The sequence below is a fragment of the Oenanthe melanoleuca genome, chromosome 12 (assembly GCF_029582105.1).
Source record: "Oenanthe melanoleuca isolate GR-GAL-2019-014 chromosome 12, OMel1.0, whole genome shotgun sequence".
NCBI classification, from domain to species: domain Eukaryota; kingdom Metazoa; phylum Chordata; class Aves; order Passeriformes; family Muscicapidae; genus Oenanthe; species Oenanthe melanoleuca.
In genome coordinates, this window is record NC_079346.1 from 10,517,110 (window position 1) to 10,534,755 (window position 17,646).

The window sequence follows — 17,646 nt, forward strand, 5'->3', positions numbered from 1 at the left end:
CTTTTGTGTTTCCTCTTTTGGTAACTCCTGCACCAAGAGTTGGAAGTAAGAGCTTAAGTGAGCAACCTGGATGCTGCATGAACTGCTCAGCAGTTTGTGGGGTTAGGCTTGGGTACAATCACATCTCATATTTGCTCTTCAGGTTATAAGGAAGGGCCAGTTCTGGCTCTCAGTTCTAGCTGAGGTATCTGTGGACTGATAGCAGGACACAGTTGCCCTGGACCATGCCATGAATGCTGCCTTTCCTACCAAGGACTGGTTCCTTCTCTGTCTTGCCTGTTTATGTTTGTATCCCACTGTGACTGTCCCATTGCAGTATTTCCCTCCTCCCTTCCTTACACACACTTGTTTTAGCCAGCCTTGCTCTCATGCCTTGGCTGCCACTTGGATTCCAGGCTGGGAGAAGCAGTAACCCCTCTCCAGGATGCAGCTGAGCTCTGCAGTGAGTGTGCTTTTTCCTGGCTGGAGCTGTGGGCCCTTACAGCATCTCCTGCCTGAGCTCAGGAGAATTTGGGCTGGCTGCTGCAGTGTGTGCTGTCCAAGCAGAGGTGGCACTGGCACCGTGGGGTTTGTCACAGGGATGAGTGTGTGTGTGTGTGTGTGTGTGTGTGTGTGTCCTCCCAGCCTGGAGCCTGCAGTGCCTGAGCCCTGCTGGGGGCTGAGCACATGATGCTCAGCCTGAAACTGGCTCTGCATGTTGCCTCCTCTGTCTGCCAGCTCCCCCCTGTGTATTTGTTTAATTGTTTGGGCTGTTTTTTCCCTTCCTACTGGGTCTCTGTCTACCAGGACTTTGTGCAGGCAGCCCATAGAGACACTTCCTGGTATTCCTTCCCTGCCTGAGCTTTGCCCCTGAACGTGGGCCTGGATCAGGTCTGTGTTGGGGATGGCTAAGCTGCTGTGTGGCTGCATCTGCTTTGTCAAGTCCAGTGTGGTTCCTCAGGGACACAGCTGTTAGCACCTTATCTCCTAAAGCCAGAGGCCACAGAGACTGTCCCTGGGGACAGCAACTGCAGGTGCTTGCACACTGTGCCCAGCTCTGGGCACAGTTCCTTGCTGGGGAAGGTCCTGGCCCTGGGAGAGCAAAACCAGAAATCACAAGGGATGAAACAAGCTTGTCAAGCAAACTGGTGTGTTTGTGTCAATGAATGTTGGGTGCAGGAGGAGGAAAGAGGCTTTGTGTCATACTGGAGCAATAGGAAATGCTTCCTAAACTCCTGCAACCTTGTGAAGCCTGTGCTATGCCTGTAGTGACCTGCAGTTAAACAGGTGGCAAAACATGTCACTGCAAACCATGAGAGATACACAGGAATGGGGTGGGACTCCTGATTTTCCCAACTCCTTGCCCTGCTGCTGGACAGGGCTGTTGATAGGCACCATTCAGTTTTGTCCTGCAGCTTTCTCCTGCCTCTTGTGCTCTGGTCCCACCTCACTTGGCACATGCAGTGTCCCTTGTTGGAGTTGTTTGTCATTTTTCTCACTCTGCCTCCCAAATCTTCAACACAAAGGCAGTTGTACCCTCCCACCATTGTGCTGCCAGCATCCAGCAGCGCAATGAATTCTTGCAGCTGCGCCCTCACTAATGCTGGCATCAGCTGCTCACTGGAGTGTTCATGCCAGTCTGAAGGCATGTTCCTCCTCTCACGGCCACTGAGCTTTTCAGGTTCCCTGCAGCAAGCTTTGGCTGTTGACAGCATCAGGTGTCTGGTCTGGACAGGGGTGCAGCCGGGTGAAAACACGCTGCTCTGAGCAGGGACTGCCTTGCCAGGAGCCATGCTCCTGCTCAACAGAGCCAGGATTTTGCTGCAGGGCTCTGGAGCTCAGCAAGCCAAGACACCCTCAAGAGGGTGAGGAGTTGCTCCCCTGACAACCTTGAGTTTAGCCAAGCTTGTGCACTTGGCTTCTTGCTGCTGTGATTCAAACTGCACAGTGCCCCTGGCAGCCAGGGGTAAAGGTAAGAGTCAGGGAGGTGAGGTCTGTTCACAGCTGGCTATGCTAATAAAGATAATAAAATAATAAAGGTGCTCCTTGTAAAGGAGACAGGGCTTTATGGAGACAAGTGGTGTCCCTTCTTGTGGTCATCTTCCCCTTGGGACTGTGGTTATTGGCAAAGGCTGGGTCAGTCTGGCCTCAAAGATCATCTGGATTTGAAAAGGGCATGATAGGCCAGATCCTGATCCAGTTTAATCTGAACATTCTGCGTGCAAACTCCTGAGAGAGCAGCAGGGCTCCTAATAAGCTGTTTGACTCTAGCTCAGCATGGAATGAAAACACACACAATGCACACAAACACTGCACCTGCTTGGGGGGTGTGAGCAAGTGCCTGCAGATACCAGCTAATCAATCAGCATGTGTGAGCTGGGAAAAAGAGAGAGTTAGAGCTTATAAGAAAGGGCTTTTCATTTGTGCTAGCAGAGTTTAGCTTATGCCTTTATTGTGATCATGAACCAACACATTGCATCTGCAAATCACGGGCTTATCCAGTGTGCCAGCGGTTGTTTCTGAGTTTGTGTGTCAAATGGCAGATGCCTCTTGAACAGGTGAAGTTCTGCATTCAGTAATGTCTGTTTTTCCCCAAAGCCTCTTGGAAAAATGAGCATATTCAGCATTTCTGGACCTGCAGTGTTTCACTTTCTCCCATGCCAGACCTTGGCTGGAACCTTCTCTGTTCATCTCCACTGTGTTTACTGAAAAGCTGTCTGGAAACTGGTTGACAAGAACTTTCCCAGTGTAACAGTGCTCAGTTATGTTGGATAGTGGCATCTTCCCATCCTAGTGCAGTCCAGCCAGCTGCAGTTCAGCCAGGAGGGCTGTTTCAGGTGCTTGCAGCTCTGCCCTTGTTGATTCAACTCACCTGAATTCCAGCATGGGAAGACAGTATAGGAATATGTTTACAGCAGATGTGTATCCACGGATACAGGTGAGTCACTGCAAACAGCTACATCTCCTACTGTGCTGCAGCGAGGGTGCACTCTGAACTTCCTAGTATTTTTCCATCTCCTAAAATACTTTTCTACTTAACAAAGCAGAGCCAAAATTGGATCAGGCTTCAGCTGTATTTTGCATCTATTATGCAGTTCTTGCTGCCATCACTGATTTAATGTCTCCATTATCATGGAGCACTGGTCTGCCAAGGCTTCCAGCCATCCAGCATCCCCCTCGGCCTCTACTAAACATTTGTGAGCAGCCTTAAGGGGCTGCTGAGCTCTGCATTTTTACAGCAAAAGCACCTTGGAAGGGCTTGTGCTCCTTTCTGCTTGTTTTGAAAGTCACTTCTCTCTAAAAGAGAAGCTGGGCTGTTGGGGGAGCCCAGAGGAAGTGCCAAGTTTCTTCACTGGGTGATCTAGTGCTCAGGGAGATCTGACAATAACTGTCCTGCCTAAAAGATGCTGAAGAGCTTCAGTCCCACCAAATCCCATAGAAACACATATGTAGGAGTACCAATAGAGCCTATGAGACAGTGACTGGCTCTTCTCAGAGTCAAGAGTTACCAGCCCTCTTCAGGTACAGGCTGATCCCTCCACTCTGAAAATACATACCCACATTCCAGCTTAGTCAGCAATTAAAATAGCAAGAGTTTTTCTGAAGATGACATTAGCCTTTTCACTTTAAAAGGAAAGCTATAGACCACTACTGGGTTCTACCCAGTGAAAACACTTTGCCCATTAAATGACAGGATGTCCCCCTCACCTTCTACAACTATGGAACTGCCAAGTGATTCCTGGAGGATGGCTGCCATAAGCAGACCTTGACTCTCACCTGGGGACTGACTGGCTTCATCACTGTGACCTTCTCTGAGGATCTGGACTTCTGGTTCAATCTGGGTGTCATCTCTGAGCTGCTCATCTGTCTAAGGTACTGGGGGGGCTGTCCTGCTGCCTGCTGTGCTCAGCTCCCTGATGTGTGCTCCTCAAACCTGCTACAATGAAGGTCTGACAGCAACTTCTTCAGGCTCTGGTCATAACTCTAAAACAGGCAGAGCTAAGACTAAACCTCCTGTGCCATGTCATCAACCCCTTGGCTTTACTGGGCTTTATCTTGCTTGTCCTTCTGCCTCAGTCAAAAGCTTTAGAAGATCTGAGGCTTGCTGCCCTCATGACATCTTGACTTCTGGAGATTTTTCATCCCTTCCAGAAAGCAATTTGCTTACTGTCTGAGTTGATACGCTCAACACAGATAAAGGCTCAGAAGTCACCACTTGTGTAGATGGAGGGCTGTGACCATCCCTCTGCACGCCAGCTGTGACAGAGCAATGTGACCTGGTTGCCATTCCCCTCGAGTGAGGAGCCCTGTGCCCTGGGCTGTGAGGAAACCTGTGTGAGATTTCAGCTGGAGAGCTGTCTGCCTCCTTGCCCCAGGTGACTCTGTTAAAGGTTATTCTGGCCCCTTAACCAAATTCAATATAGCTGTGTTTTGCTCTGCCCTCTAGGAATCTGCTGAGCTTTGCTGTCGAGTGGCTGTTAGTGCAGCAATCAGCTCTGCTTTGGTGAGGAGAGAAACACGAACCTGCAGGGATGGGAGGCAGCAGGGGCATGTGGAAACGGGCAAAGTCAAGCACAACTTGTGCTTGTTCTTCCCTGTACTTCATAAGAGGGAATGGGAAAAAAGCAGGGCTGGTAGCAGCACTGTGTCCCAGGTGGGCAGTGTGCTGTCCCTTAAGGGGAACAAGCTGATGCAGAGATGAAGAAAGGCTCAAACTGATACTGAAAATCTTGCTGGGGCTCTAAACAGAACAGAATCTCTTCCCTTGTAATTACAGCCTACCCTGGAAGGTGTTAGTTGCTCCAGGTCACTCCTCTTGAAGTGTTTATTACAGACCTTCCCCAGCAGGATTTTGGATGAGAGCAGGAGCTGTGTGCTTTGCCCAGAGAATGGCTGCATGCCTGGGCTATGCAGGAATAGAGTGGGTACCCACCCCTGCTTGGTACAGTCAAAATGTTTCATGGTGTCCCAGAATTAAAAAGGCTAAGTCAGCAAATGAGCTTATATAAAGCTTGTCAGAGGCTCTGAAGTAAATTCACATATTCTGGAAAAAGGGAGAGGTTAAATCTTTCCTTGTGCCCAAGGAAGGAGGGGCTGGACAGGGTAGGGAATTCTCCTCTTCTGGAGGGATGAGATGCCAAAAGGCTGTATAGCTTGACAGAAGATTGTGTTAAATGGCATGGTGTGGCACAAGCCTGCTGTGTCACCCAGCCTCTGCCCCAAGGAGCAGGCAGTTAAGGTGATGAGAACAGCCCATTTTTTCCTTCTGACCTAAGAATGGACACAGATCAACTTCTGTTGCCCTGCCAAGTGTGAGTAGGCAAAGAAAGAAGGGTTAAACCCTTTTCCTGGTACTAGTGACATATTGCATTTTTTAACACTGCCAGAACTTAACATATGACTGTTTATTTGTTTTGCTTATTGTTTACTTTCTTGCTCTGCTGAGCACAGGCAATAGATCACTTTCACTTCTGTAGGTGAACTCAGTTTTGCTGTATTTAGGAGAATAAAACATCTCACCAGCATATTTCAAGTTAATGAGTCGCCTGCTTTTTTTCTTTTCTTTTTTTTTTTTTAATGGAGTTTCAAAATAAGTTAAATTTCTCCTGAGATTAGACTTTGTGGTTAGTCTCTTTTTAATTGACAAGTCTTAGGCACCAAATTCTTTCCCTCAGCTATCACCTCATTCCTCTACCTCAGTAGTATTTGTTTGCAGGCATTTTGGAACAAAATGTGACCCTTACACTGAAATGGGAAAGCTGGCTGAATTTCCTGAAGGCAAAAGCTGTTACAGTAACTCACAGGGGGAGACAGAAGGATTTTCAGTTTTGCCAGCCTAAAATACACACTTGCTTTCTGATTCTGCCTAACAGACGTAACTGTGAAATTGAACAATTTTGGGGAAGAACAGAAAAGCACAGATAATGGTAATACCAAGAAAAATTTCTGAACAGCTTTGAAGCAGCTATAAAAAAAAGCATTTAATGCAATTGTAAAGCCTCTTTTACCAGTGCTCTGAACATCATACGCGAATGTACTCCAGGTAGGGAGGCTGGAGGGAGATCCAATGAGAAATGACAAGCCTTTGACTTTAAAGCTGTCAATGCCTCCGAAGAGAGCCAAGCCAGCTGCACCTCTTCCAGGGAGTGTGAAATGGAGATGCAGGGGCTGTGCTGGGTTGAAGTTGGTGCTGCTTTTTTAAAGAGAGCTGGTGCTGCCCGTCCCTGCTGGCTGTTTTTGGTTCCCCTGGCAGCGCTGACCTGGCTGATCGATGTTGCCACTAATTTTATTTAATTTTCTTGCCTAAGATGTATCTTCTCCTTTCATACTCCCCCTTTGTTGCTCAGTCTGAGATTGATGTATAATGTCAAAATAAATCCAGGGAGCGCCATGAGCTGCTGAGACTGGGGAGCTGGATGTGGCAGGGTCAGGAGATCTGAAAGGCTTTTAGTAACCCACTTGTAGTAAGCCACCTGCATGCAAAGACAGCCAAATTACCAGCAACAAAGTGAAAAATGACAAGAGCATTCATTAAATGCCATGCCTGGGCTAGAATCTGAGTGCACTAAAGTGTTTTTATCTCATCCAGTGGATAAGCGACAGCTCAGTAGTTCCTGCTGCATTTCCTGCTTGGTGGGGGCTGGGGGCTGCATTGATTCTGGGATAAAAAGGACTTTCAGAGCCCTGGGTGGATGTGGTCTAAAAGAAGCCAAAAGCAAGTACTTTGGTCCAAGCCTGTGAGCTCTGCCTTGCCATGCTGGGGAAGGGGTGAAGCCAGGCTGTTACCTGCCCTGGTCATGCTGGGAAGAGTTGCAGCACTGGAGCAGATGATGGAAAGTAGGATTTGGCCAAAAGAGACTGGCAATTGCACAAAAGGGGGATATGTGCCAGTGCCAGCCTGGCAGGAGCTGTAAAGGTCAGTATCAATAATACTGAGTACCCTCAGCTGGCTGTTTGATTCATTACAGAGTTCAGCAGGTTATGGCACATTGACACCTTTCTCTAGCTGCTGAAAAACAGCAAGTTCATGCCTGAAAAAAAAACAAAAACCATCAGTTTTTCCTTCAGGAGCCTTATTCTTCAAACAACAACAAAAAAATCAATTTATTACAGGGAAATAAAGACTCTGGAGTGTTTTTAATAAACACTTACTTGAGGAATCAGAATGCTTGAATTTAAAATCCTGATCACCTTCAGAGCTATGTCCTGCTGTCTCAGTGACATGCTGTGTGGGAGAGGCAGAGTGCTGGGCACACGGTACAAGCACTGCAAGCACAAAGACATTTGGTGAGGCCAAATGTGACAGTACAGCTGTTTCCTCAGCCAGAACTTGCAGTGTTGGATTTTAGCATCCCCTGCCCTCCTAGAATGTGTGATGAAAAAATTGTTTTGAAACTAAAGAGAAATGTTCCTGGCCACTGCTGAGGGAAACTTGAAAACATGAGCTGGGTGCCTGGTGAGAAGGGACCAATATGCTTTCAGGCCCTTTGGTTTGGAGTCAGATCATATTTGCAGCCTTGAACCAAGAGCTGTGAGGGTTTTTTGAGGGGCCACACGCTGTAGGGCTGCAGGAGGGGAGTGGGCAGCTCTACCCATCCAGCTGGCAAGAGGGGTTGAAGTGCAGGGAGCTGGCACGTGTTCCCTCACAATTGCTGTGGTGTTACAGGACCTCTTGAGCCTTATTTCTTGGGCACCTGTCTGACAAAGCCATTGCTTGTGTCGTTTATTGTAAAGTTGTGCCCCGAGGCCACTAAAGATGTGTTTAATTTGAAATTTAGTGTAATTGGAGCAGTTGGTCTTGTTGCTGTAATAATGATTTTTGCCAGGATATTCAGCGTGTTCCTCTGCTGTGCTATCCACCTGCTCCAAGAGCTACAAACCCAAAAGCTGCTGCAATACAGATTTTTTTATTTTTTAGTAGACACAGCAGTACGCACAGAAGGGCATGAGAAAGGGGACATCAGCTGAATTAGTATCAATGTGACAGTCTGGGGTATGGTGGTGACACACCATGGAATGGTTTTCCCAGCAGGTGTTGAAGCAGCTGTCCCTGCTAGGGCAGAGGCTCCAACACGGACCCAGCTTCAGAAAACAGATGCAACGCCCCAAGCCTCAGGATGCAGTGAGTGATAAAGGAAGCAGCAAGAAGAGATGCTCTGCTGGATCTCACACTAAGCAGCAATGAGATACTCGTTGACCTATAAAGGTCAAAGGCAGCCTTGGCTGCAGTGACCATGAGATGGTGGAGTTCAGGATCCCAACACAAAACTGGGAAGAGCTGCATATCCTTTTCTGTCTGGTAAACCAGAGAGTCAAGCTGCCATGCAGAGGGACCTCTACAGGTCTACAGGATAAGTGGGTTGACAGGAGCCTTCTGAAGTTCAGCAAGGCTTTCAAAGAGCTGCACCTGGGGAGGAACAATCTCATGCACCAGTATTTGCTGGGGCAACCCAGCTGGGAACCAGCTTGGCATGAAAGGACTAGAGGTCGTGGCAACACCACATAAAATGTGAGCCAGTGATGTGCCTTTACGACAAATATACTGATGGTATCCAACTGCCCCATTTCCTTCCAGTGGTGCCCAGTGAGGCAATGGGCACAAACCAAAACACTGGAGGTTCCTTCTGAACATCAAGAAACACATTTTTCCTATGAGGATCAGCAGTGGCACAGGTTGCTCAGAGAAGGTGTGGGGTTTCCAGCCTCGGGGATACTCAAAAGCCATCGGGTCACGGTCCTAGGAAACTGGCTGTAGGTGACCCACATGAACAGGGGCTTGGACCAGAGGTGAGGAAATTAATTTGCCCAGCGGGAGAAGTTTTTCCAGGTGATGAGTGGGAGTTGAAGGGCGAGGGAGAAGGGACGGCTCCGTTAGCAGCGGCCAGCTAAAGAAAGGTCAGCATGCAGATGCGGAGGGTCTGTGCGTTGGGGGCCGTCGCTGCCGGCGGTATTGCGGCTCTCCCGGGCTCTGCCGTGCCGCCGGCGGGGCCCGGCGCATCCCCTGCCCGCGGCGGGGCTCATCACCGCTCCCGGCGCAAGCAGCCGCGCCGCCGGCGCTCGTTGTGGCACCGGGGGCGGCGTGCGGGGACCTGCGGCCGGGGGGCGCCGGCCCGGGGCGGGGGAGCGGCGGCTCCGCAGGCAGAAATTCGGAGCAAAGCACGGGCTGCGCTCCGCCCCTGCCCCGCCGCTCCGTGCGGGCAGTGCGGACCCCCCTGGCGGCTCCCCGCCCCCGGAGCGGCGGCGGCGGGAGGAGGCGGCGCCGGGCGGCGGGATGCGGAGCGGGGCCGGGCGGCGGGCGGGCGCGGCGGCGAGGGGCAGAGCCCGGCGGGCGGCGGGGCGGCCCCGCTCCCCGTGAAGAGGCGGTGCGGCAGGGCAGCGGCCGCCGCCATGCAGCCCTCGCACCGGGCCCCGCCGTTGCTGCTGCTGCTTCTGGCCGCCGGTGAGTGAGGCTGCCGTCCCTGCGGGCTGGGCGGCGGGTGGGTGTCGATTCCCTCCGCGGGCACCGCGGGTCTGCTCACCCCCCATCCCGGGGAACAGCGCTGCACCGTGCCTCCTATGCCCCGGGGCGCCGGGACCTCTGCAGCGGGCAGCTCTCCATCACCGCGCTGCTCCCCGCGGGCACCGCTGACCCCGAGTACCGGGACTTGCGTGTCGCACCCCGGGCTCTCCGTGCGCGCCGGGCATCAGAGCCGGTGTGTGCCCCGGGACCCCGGGTTGTCGGGCCCCCCGCGTTCCCGGCATGTTGGGCTGGATGCTCGTGGGTCGCTCTCCCGGCTCCCCTGCCCCGGAGATGGGGCACCGGCCCGGCTGCGGCAGCGCTGCCCCACACCGCCCGCTCGGCTAGCGGTGCCTTCGTCTGGCGTCGTGGTGGTTTTGCGAACTACCGCGAAACTGATACAAAGAACGGGCCACCGCAAATTGCTTCTCCATTCCCCAAGAGCCTTGTCTTGAAATTTGGAGGAGAGGTAGGGTGCCAGGGAAAGGCAATTAAGTGCAGGAATAATTAATACTCGGAAGAGTTATGAAGGCTTTGCTTCTATTTTTAAATAGTCTGGGGAAATTTCCCAACAAAGGGATGCCCCAAAGACCCATGAGGCTGAGATTGTCCTCTTCCTCCCTAATCCATTCCTTTGTACAGAAATCTGGTTAGTGTGGAACAGGAGTTGTGAACGGGGACATTTGAAGTGTGGGGGAGTCTTTGTCTTGAGTCATTCTGACAGGGAGGGAAGGGCTGATTTACCAACCAGTCACTGTCTTCCAGCACGACCAAGCTGTGATACAGTGACATCCACTCCCCTGGCACATATTCTTATTACCCCAATCTCCTGAAAATGTTCTTGGGGATTGTGTCATCTGTAGAGCCGCTCTGTCCATGGGCTGTGAGTCTCTCTTGTCTGGGGCTCCGTAAAGACAAGAGATAAAGCCTTTTAGGTTTGCAAACAATAGTGAGCTGAAAGAGCAAAACGGATTTGAAAACCTGTTGGGGTTTTGTGCCAATACTCTGTGGCACAGAAGCAATAAGTGTTTCCTGAGCTGAGGAGGGAGCCAGTTTTGTGGCTTCCTTCAGGCAGGTTGTCCACGCTAAGGGAAAACCTTGGGCACAGCTGGCAAAGGTTCTTCAGCTGCGTCTCACAAGTTCAGCCAAACCTCTGCCTCCTCCAGAGAAGAGTGTAAGGTGTGAGGAGGGGAGCTGCCACAATCCCACCCTGCCAGTCTGCCACCAAGGGTTGACCCCATTCCCACAGCTTGAAAGCTGTGTTTGCTCTGCACAGGAAGGAGATGGACCTCATGGTGGTTTTCAAATGTGACAGCCAAAAGAACTACCAGTGGTACTGCTGTGCTGAGAGGAGGATATTCTTCCTATTCCTATTCTGCTGAGGATGCTAGAAACTTTGTAGTACTGTTGTCCAGCTGGTGGTGATATGGAGGGTTTGGGTCCCTGGCTTTCCCTGTGATCCTCTCTGCTATCCTAGCAGGGAGAGGCATAGGGGTGGGAGGTGAGGAGCAGCTCCCAGGGACAGCTCAATTCCTAATCTAGTGAAATTTGTAATCCTGGTGGGCTGTGGCAACAGTGTGGGGCTGGACTTGGTGGGCCAGGTGTCCCCAGACAACTGGGCTCCTACCTGGATAGGAGGTCAGAAGTGGAGATGCAGACTGCTGGGAATTTGCACATCAAGCTCTGTTCTGGGGTTCTGGGTAGTAGCTTTGCTTGATGGTTCAGGATCAGTTCCAGTCTGAAATAATTCAGTGCCCTCTGGCCTCACTTCTGCAGGACAGGAACAGTTAATACCTGAGGGAGAGCTGGATTGTCTGTGTGTGGTTCCCCATGTTTCCCTGGGCTGGGATCCTCCACAGACCTGCAGGATGTGCTGAAATGGGACATGTGTCTCATCAGGGTCCCAGCTGACTGCTGGGCAGCACAAGTCTGTTGGCAGAGTGTGGAAACATCTCTCCAGGCTCTAGGGTATCTGAGGGGTAACTGGCCCCTTTGATTTTGCAAGTAGAAAAATGATGCAGAGGGAGAAGGAGGGAATTGGTCTCCTTCCTCTTTTTCTCTCCCCAGGTGGTTGTCTGCATGTGGGCTGTTTAAGGGCTTTTTTTTCCCCTTTCTGCCTGCTTAGAATATGTCTTGTTAGCATTGTGTGAACAAGCCAGAGATGAGGGAGTATAGATCAGGATGAATGAAAATTCCCTTTAGTCAGTTTTTCCTTGGCCGCCTCACTGCCGTAAGGAAATGTTCATTTAATTACAGGCATCAGGGGTAGAAATAACCACATTAAGCCCTCAAGGGGAAGCTGCTGGCAACGAGCTGCAGATCAGAGTGCACACAAGTTTTCCCACTCACTCTACACGGGAAGAAGCTGTGGCATTTTGAGGGTACCTGGGCGAGCAGCAGCACTGACAGCCCTGCTGAGGGGCTGGAGGGAGGTGCATCAGGGCTCACAGCTGGTGCTTGGGTGAACTGGCTCCTCATTCTTACTGGCTGTTTGTTGAAACCAGGGCACTACAGAAACACGTAATCCCAAAAGAATGGGGAGAGCCTATTTGTCAGCCACACGAGCATGGCTTGCACTGAGGCCAACAAAACACGTGTGTGGGTTTGTTCAGGCCAGGGATGCTGGCAAGGAAGGTACACCCTGCTGGGGCTCAGACTGGTCCCTGACTGTCCCTGTGCTGGTGAAGCCCTGTTGTGCTTACCAGGCTTTGGATGTACATTCTTGGTTGGGGTCAGTTTGTTAATGCTGGGAAACCAGCTTTGCAGTCCTCCCTCTATACACCGACTGCAACCATGGTTCTTCTTGTCCTTCCTGGTGTTGTGGAGGTAGTCAGAACCCATACACGTGCCCTGAGACCCCCAAACCTTTGCATGAGCTTTTTTTTTTTTCTAGGATACATGAGGTTGTTTGGACAGTGGAGCCTCTTGGGAGTGCAGTGTGTGGCAGGGTGATTGTCATTACTCTGCTGCAGGGGCTGGAGTGGAGTGTAACCATTTTGTGCTCAGTGTTGTGCTGGGGGATTTAAAGACCTTTTGGGGTCTAAAAGGTTTTAGTTACGTTTTGACAGGTGACCACTCTCAAGGGAAGTACCCTGAGGCACCTGAGGTATGGCTTGCTTTGCCTGGGCAGGGAGGCTTTGCAGAAGAAGCAGGCATGAACCTTTATTTGGTGTGCTGGAAATCAGAATGAACACTGTGGGGTACAGGCTGGACAGAGTGAGAAGAGGAAGCACAGACCTGGAGAGACAGATGAAATGCTTTGGGCTGGTGAGAGGGCAAAGAAGTCTGTGGACTGTGGTTTTTCTCTTAGATGAGTGACTTTCATCCTGTGATCTGTTAACCCCTGGGGACTGTGGGCTGTTTGAAGAGGCCTATGAAAGATAACTGAGGAAAGAAAATTCACGTCTGCTGTATAGAAGTGTCTACCCGATGCTGTTTTCCCAGGGGCTGCGTCTCCCCTGGCCCCGAGCTGGGAGCTGCCATTGTCAATAGCAGGAACCGTGGAGGAGAGCAGACGTTGCGGCAGCAGAGGAGGGAGGTGTGAAGGCTACGAGACAATCTGGGGAGGGAGTGAAGGCAAACAGTCTGGGAGACTGAAACCAAGTGAGATTGTGGCTCCTGGCATGAACGGCTGAGCAGAGGGGGGAGGACAGACAGGCATGTCGAAGTGTCTGTGACCTGCTTGAGGGGAGTCTCCTGTGTGCACATGGGTGGAGGTGTTTAGAGCAGTCCAGATGTTACAGATCCTGAGGACAGGACAGCTGACATGTCTTGGTGCTGGAAGGAGGATGCCCAGCACCTCTGGACACCAGTGCTGGCAAAGGGCACACCTGCAATTACCTGCAATAGCAGGTGCATCCCCTGGCAGTGCCTGGCTGTTTCCCGTGGCTATACCTGCGTGCTGGGGATACTCTCTGCTGAAATGAAAGGGAGCAGATGTTGGCAGCTCTTTGTGAGGCAGTGCCCACCCCGTACGTGCAGACATGCACTCCCTGCAGCTGGGTGTTGGAGCTCTCATTATGCTTGCTGTAAGGAGCTGTAAAAGATTAAAGATGCTGGCACAACATCCCTCTAAAGAGCTGTCCCACTGCAAGGGCTTCTTCCGTTGTGCCTTGCTGCTCTTGTTGGTGTGGGTTGGTAGGTATGTGCTCCCTGCAGACCAAGTGCTTTTCCTATTGCTTTCTAAAATATGCTGGAGACACAGGAAGGTGGATGGTTCTAGAGGGACACTCAGTAAGGCTGCTGGCAGTACCAGAGGAGGATGGCAGTCTGATCTTGTTTTCTGAAGCCCTAATTGGAAATGATCTCTGAGATTAGGGCCATGGCTGGCCCTAAGTGTAAGTAGTCTAATGCAGTGTGGGAGAGCAGCAATAAGGCTGTGTGGGAGCTGGAGTGGGAGAGTTCCCTTAGGTGGTGTGTCCCAGAACAGGTATGGCTGTAACTCTGAATGAGCACCAGAAGAACTTGGTTGGATACAGAGTCATCCCATGTGCAAGCTGTTGAGGGTTTGGAGTGCAGAGGCTCCAGGTGACTGTGGGAATCAGTTTGGACATCTCTCAGTCAAACAACATTTCACTCTCTTCCTCCGCTGGCCATGCTTGGGATCTTTTTTTTGTTATTTGAATTTCCCTGCATTTTGCTGTGTTCTGGAAGTGGTTTGTGCCATTGACCGTCCTGCCCTGGGGCCTCTCTCCTGTCTGCCCTTGGGCCTTGCTCCCCAGCTGGAAAGGCACAGTGGTCTGGGGGAGGGAATATCCCTGGCAGATGCTTCCCTCATCTGGTCATTGTGTTTCTGTCCTAACTGATTATCAGTAAATGACCCATTCCTGACCCAGCTCTCCTAGGAAATAATTGTTGGGTAGCTCTTGGCTGTGGGGTGGGCTTGAAAGGAAGGTCAACGGTAGCAGGGCCAGATGGACATTCCTGTGGCTGCTTCGTTGGCAATGCCACCGTGCTCTGACCTCCCTCCCTGGGACCCATTGTGCAGTGTGCTTGGGTGGGGTGTGCAGCTCTGCAGGGTGGTGGCAGCAGACAGGTAAGTCAGAGTGTGCCCCAGGCAAGTGTTTTTCTCCTCAGCAGGCTGATCCTGCTTCCATGGCACTGTGGTGTAGCCACAACACTTAGGAAGGAGAGAATAAGCCAACCTTCTGTTGGGTAAAGTGAAGAGCACTCCAGCCCCTCTACAGATCAAGCTGATGTGATGACATCTTAAGGGATGATTGTGTGTTTCCTTGGAGAGAAATTGAGGTTTGCTTGTTACTAATTAAAAAGCAAAAAAATTTTAAAGGCTGTTTGACACAGTCACAGTCAGATTCCATTTCATCTCCCCAAATCCCTCTTCTCATTTCAGCTGGACACAAAAATGACTTATTTCCTCTTTTATTTCTAGTCCTGTTCAATAGGCCAGTTGGGAGCTTTTAAATAGCTGCTCTGTCCCATGGAGAGGTGACTTGCTTTGTGGCAAAGGGATGAAGTGATTCTTGGTCAGGCGATGTAGAAAACACTTTGGGGTTCTTTTAGAATTATTTAGAATTGTGAAACTGCTCTTATTCACAGCACTTTGTGAGAAAGATGGCAGATAGTCTTTTTACAGATTTTTTTTTTTTTTTTCTGTTGTTGAGTGAAATTCCCTCATCTCCTTGTCTGGGCCTCTTGTGTTGAATCCTCTGCTGAGCTGAACAGAGCAAGCTTCTCCACTTTGACTTAGAACTGTTTTCTGAGGGGTCAGTGGGGTCAGCACTAGCGAACTCATTTCATCTGTATCCTCCTGGCTGGCTTTTTATCAGTGTCTTCAGGAAGGTAGCACTGCAGCATTATTCCCTGCTGTTGGAATTGCCCCATCCTGCTCCCTGTAGAGGTGAAACACCTTTTGCATTGTCCCCACGTCTCCTCTGTGGATGCTGGCAGCAGGACAGCGCCGGAGCTCCCATCCTGCTTTCGGTTCTCTCCGCCTTTGTTCCCTCTCCCCTCTCCATCTACCTCTCCCACTTTCTCTCCTTTCTTGCCCCTCCTCTGCCTGCTCTGGGAGGGTTTTCCCTCCCGTGCTCGAAGCCTGCTGTTTCCCCGAAGGCTGGCTGCCCTTTTTAGCATGCAGAGCCTCGTCTCCTCCAGGTTACGCAGAGGTGCCGCAAAAATAGAAATGAGAGACAAACGCCCCATTGAAGCAGCTGGTGAGCCCTGGCTCCATTCCCTGCTCCCTCCCATCTACAGTTGCAGGTCTTTATTCATTTGTTTCTTTATTCCTATCACTTGATCTGCGTTTTAGAATACAAAATCGGGAGACTGATGGCTGGTAGAAGTTGTCTAATCCCTGTTACCCGTCCTAGGAGGAAAATGGCTTGCAACTGAGGTCTTGGGCATTAGATTTCCTCTCTCAGCTGTGCTCCCCTGCCTCCCAGCTCAGCTCATGCTTTGATTCTTTCTTTGCCTTGGAGTTGACAGCTGCGTGGAGCTCCTTTATGAGAGGCTTGAAAGAGAGGGGGAAGATGGCAAATCTTCAGGCTGCTTTTTGGCACCCCAAGCCTTTGGGTTTTTGCTGCTGGTGCAGAAGGCATGAATGAAGTGGTGTCAGGGTGGTGTCTGGAGAGGTACTGATTTGTACCCTGGTGTGGTGGTTCTTTAAGCCCTGGGACTTTCAGGCTGGTGCTGGCACAGAGGGTTCCCCAGACCAGTCTCTGCATCCTGTGCCTGTAGGTCAGACCCTGAGGGGTTACATCCACCCCAGGAGACACCTGTCTTGCTCAGGCTGTGCATGACTCATTCTTAGGGATAAGATGGTGTCATTTTATCTTGGGCTGAGGAAAGCACAGCATCCCAGTAAACCAGATAATGCAGCTTAGGGGGTTTTAACTGGGTAAACACTTCAGAGTTAAAGGAGGGTAAACAAACTCTCAGCATCTGAGCTTCCCACATGCATGGAAATAGCTCTCTGGATTACCAGGTTCACCTGCCGTGGGATGTGTGTTGTAGAAGGGTTGGGATGGGCTCTGGCTGAGCTCTGTAGGCTGCCCAAACAGAGTGTAGCTGATGAAAAGAGGTTTGAGGCACTGTAGATGCTGGCACACAGGTATATTTTGAGGCTTTGCCTTGCTGCTGGGGAGACCCAGGATGTGCTTTGCAGTGTTGGATAACTGCTGCATCAGCCATGTCTCTGCTAATGGAAATCAGGCATTAACTGAGGAAACTGAGGCATTGGGGTGGATAAAGAGCTTGCTCAGGATCTAAGCAGTCAGTTGCAGTCACATATAAACCAAATATTCAATGTGGCCTTGGACCTGCCATGGTCTCTTCCCATCCTTCTGCTCTCCTTTGTTGGATAACTTTGAGAATAATGTTTCTTTTCTCCTTTGTGCTGCTCTCTGTCATGTTTGCTTAAGCTGTAAGCTCCTCAAGACAAGTGTTCTCTGTGGTGGACTGCTCCTGCATTGATGCAGATGTCATCTGTCAGCTGGGGAAGCTCACATTGGAGCCTGCTGGGCACCCCTGAACCAGGACAGGGCTGTCCTGGCCAGATCTTCCTGGGTCCATGCTCACGCACAAGGGATGTGTGAGCTCTTATTTCCAGCTGTGGACTTCACTGTTCATGCACAGCTCAGGAGCTGGCACATCCCTAGGGATGCCCTGAGGTGTGTTGGTTTGCTCTGTGATGCTGCAGTAGCTTCCTTCCCCTTTGACACACTGCCTCTTTTGCCATTCCCTTTTTGCTGCTGCTCAGGCCTCAGCTGATCTTGCCTTGGATCAATAGGGCAAAGTAAACAAGATTGAGAAGTGCTGAAGCCTGGCCCAAGTGTGTATGGGAAAGGGTAACTAATATTGGCTTTTCCTGAGTTCAGAGAATAGTGGAGGAAGGTGGAGAGGGTCAGAGCAGGCAGAAGACCTAAGAAATGCATTTCTGGCTTCTAATATTCCCAGGACAGGTTTAGTAATCAGTTTGTCAGATGAGCAGCGACTGCCAAACTTGTGTGCCAGCTTGCCAGTGTTTTCAATGAGCACACCAGGACCTACCCATCTGCCATTGCCCCACAGCTCATCTTAGCACTTGCCCTGGTTTGGATTTGTGCTTCTGGGATGTGGAGTTGCAGGGCACAGTGGTGGGTAGCAACATCAGGAGGTTGCCTTGTCTGTGCCCTTGCCTGAAGGCAGTTCAGCTCTGCTTAAATCATTTCAGACCA

At 50.9% G+C, this 17,646-nt stretch overlaps 1 protein-coding gene across 1 annotated transcript in view; it reads left to right on the forward strand.

Moving 5' to 3' along the window:
• Positions 1–9,301: 9,301 nt before the first annotated feature.
• PODXL2 (podocalyxin like 2) overlaps positions 9,302–17,646 on the forward strand; it is a 32,004-nt gene continuing 23,659 nt past the window's right edge. The window contains exon 1 of the mRNA XM_056501855.1: positions 9,302–9,418. Coding sequence (XP_056357830.1) covers positions 9,367–9,418 — 52 coding nt within the window. The 5' untranslated portion in view covers positions 9,302–9,366. The remainder of the gene's footprint in view (positions 9,419–17,646) is intronic.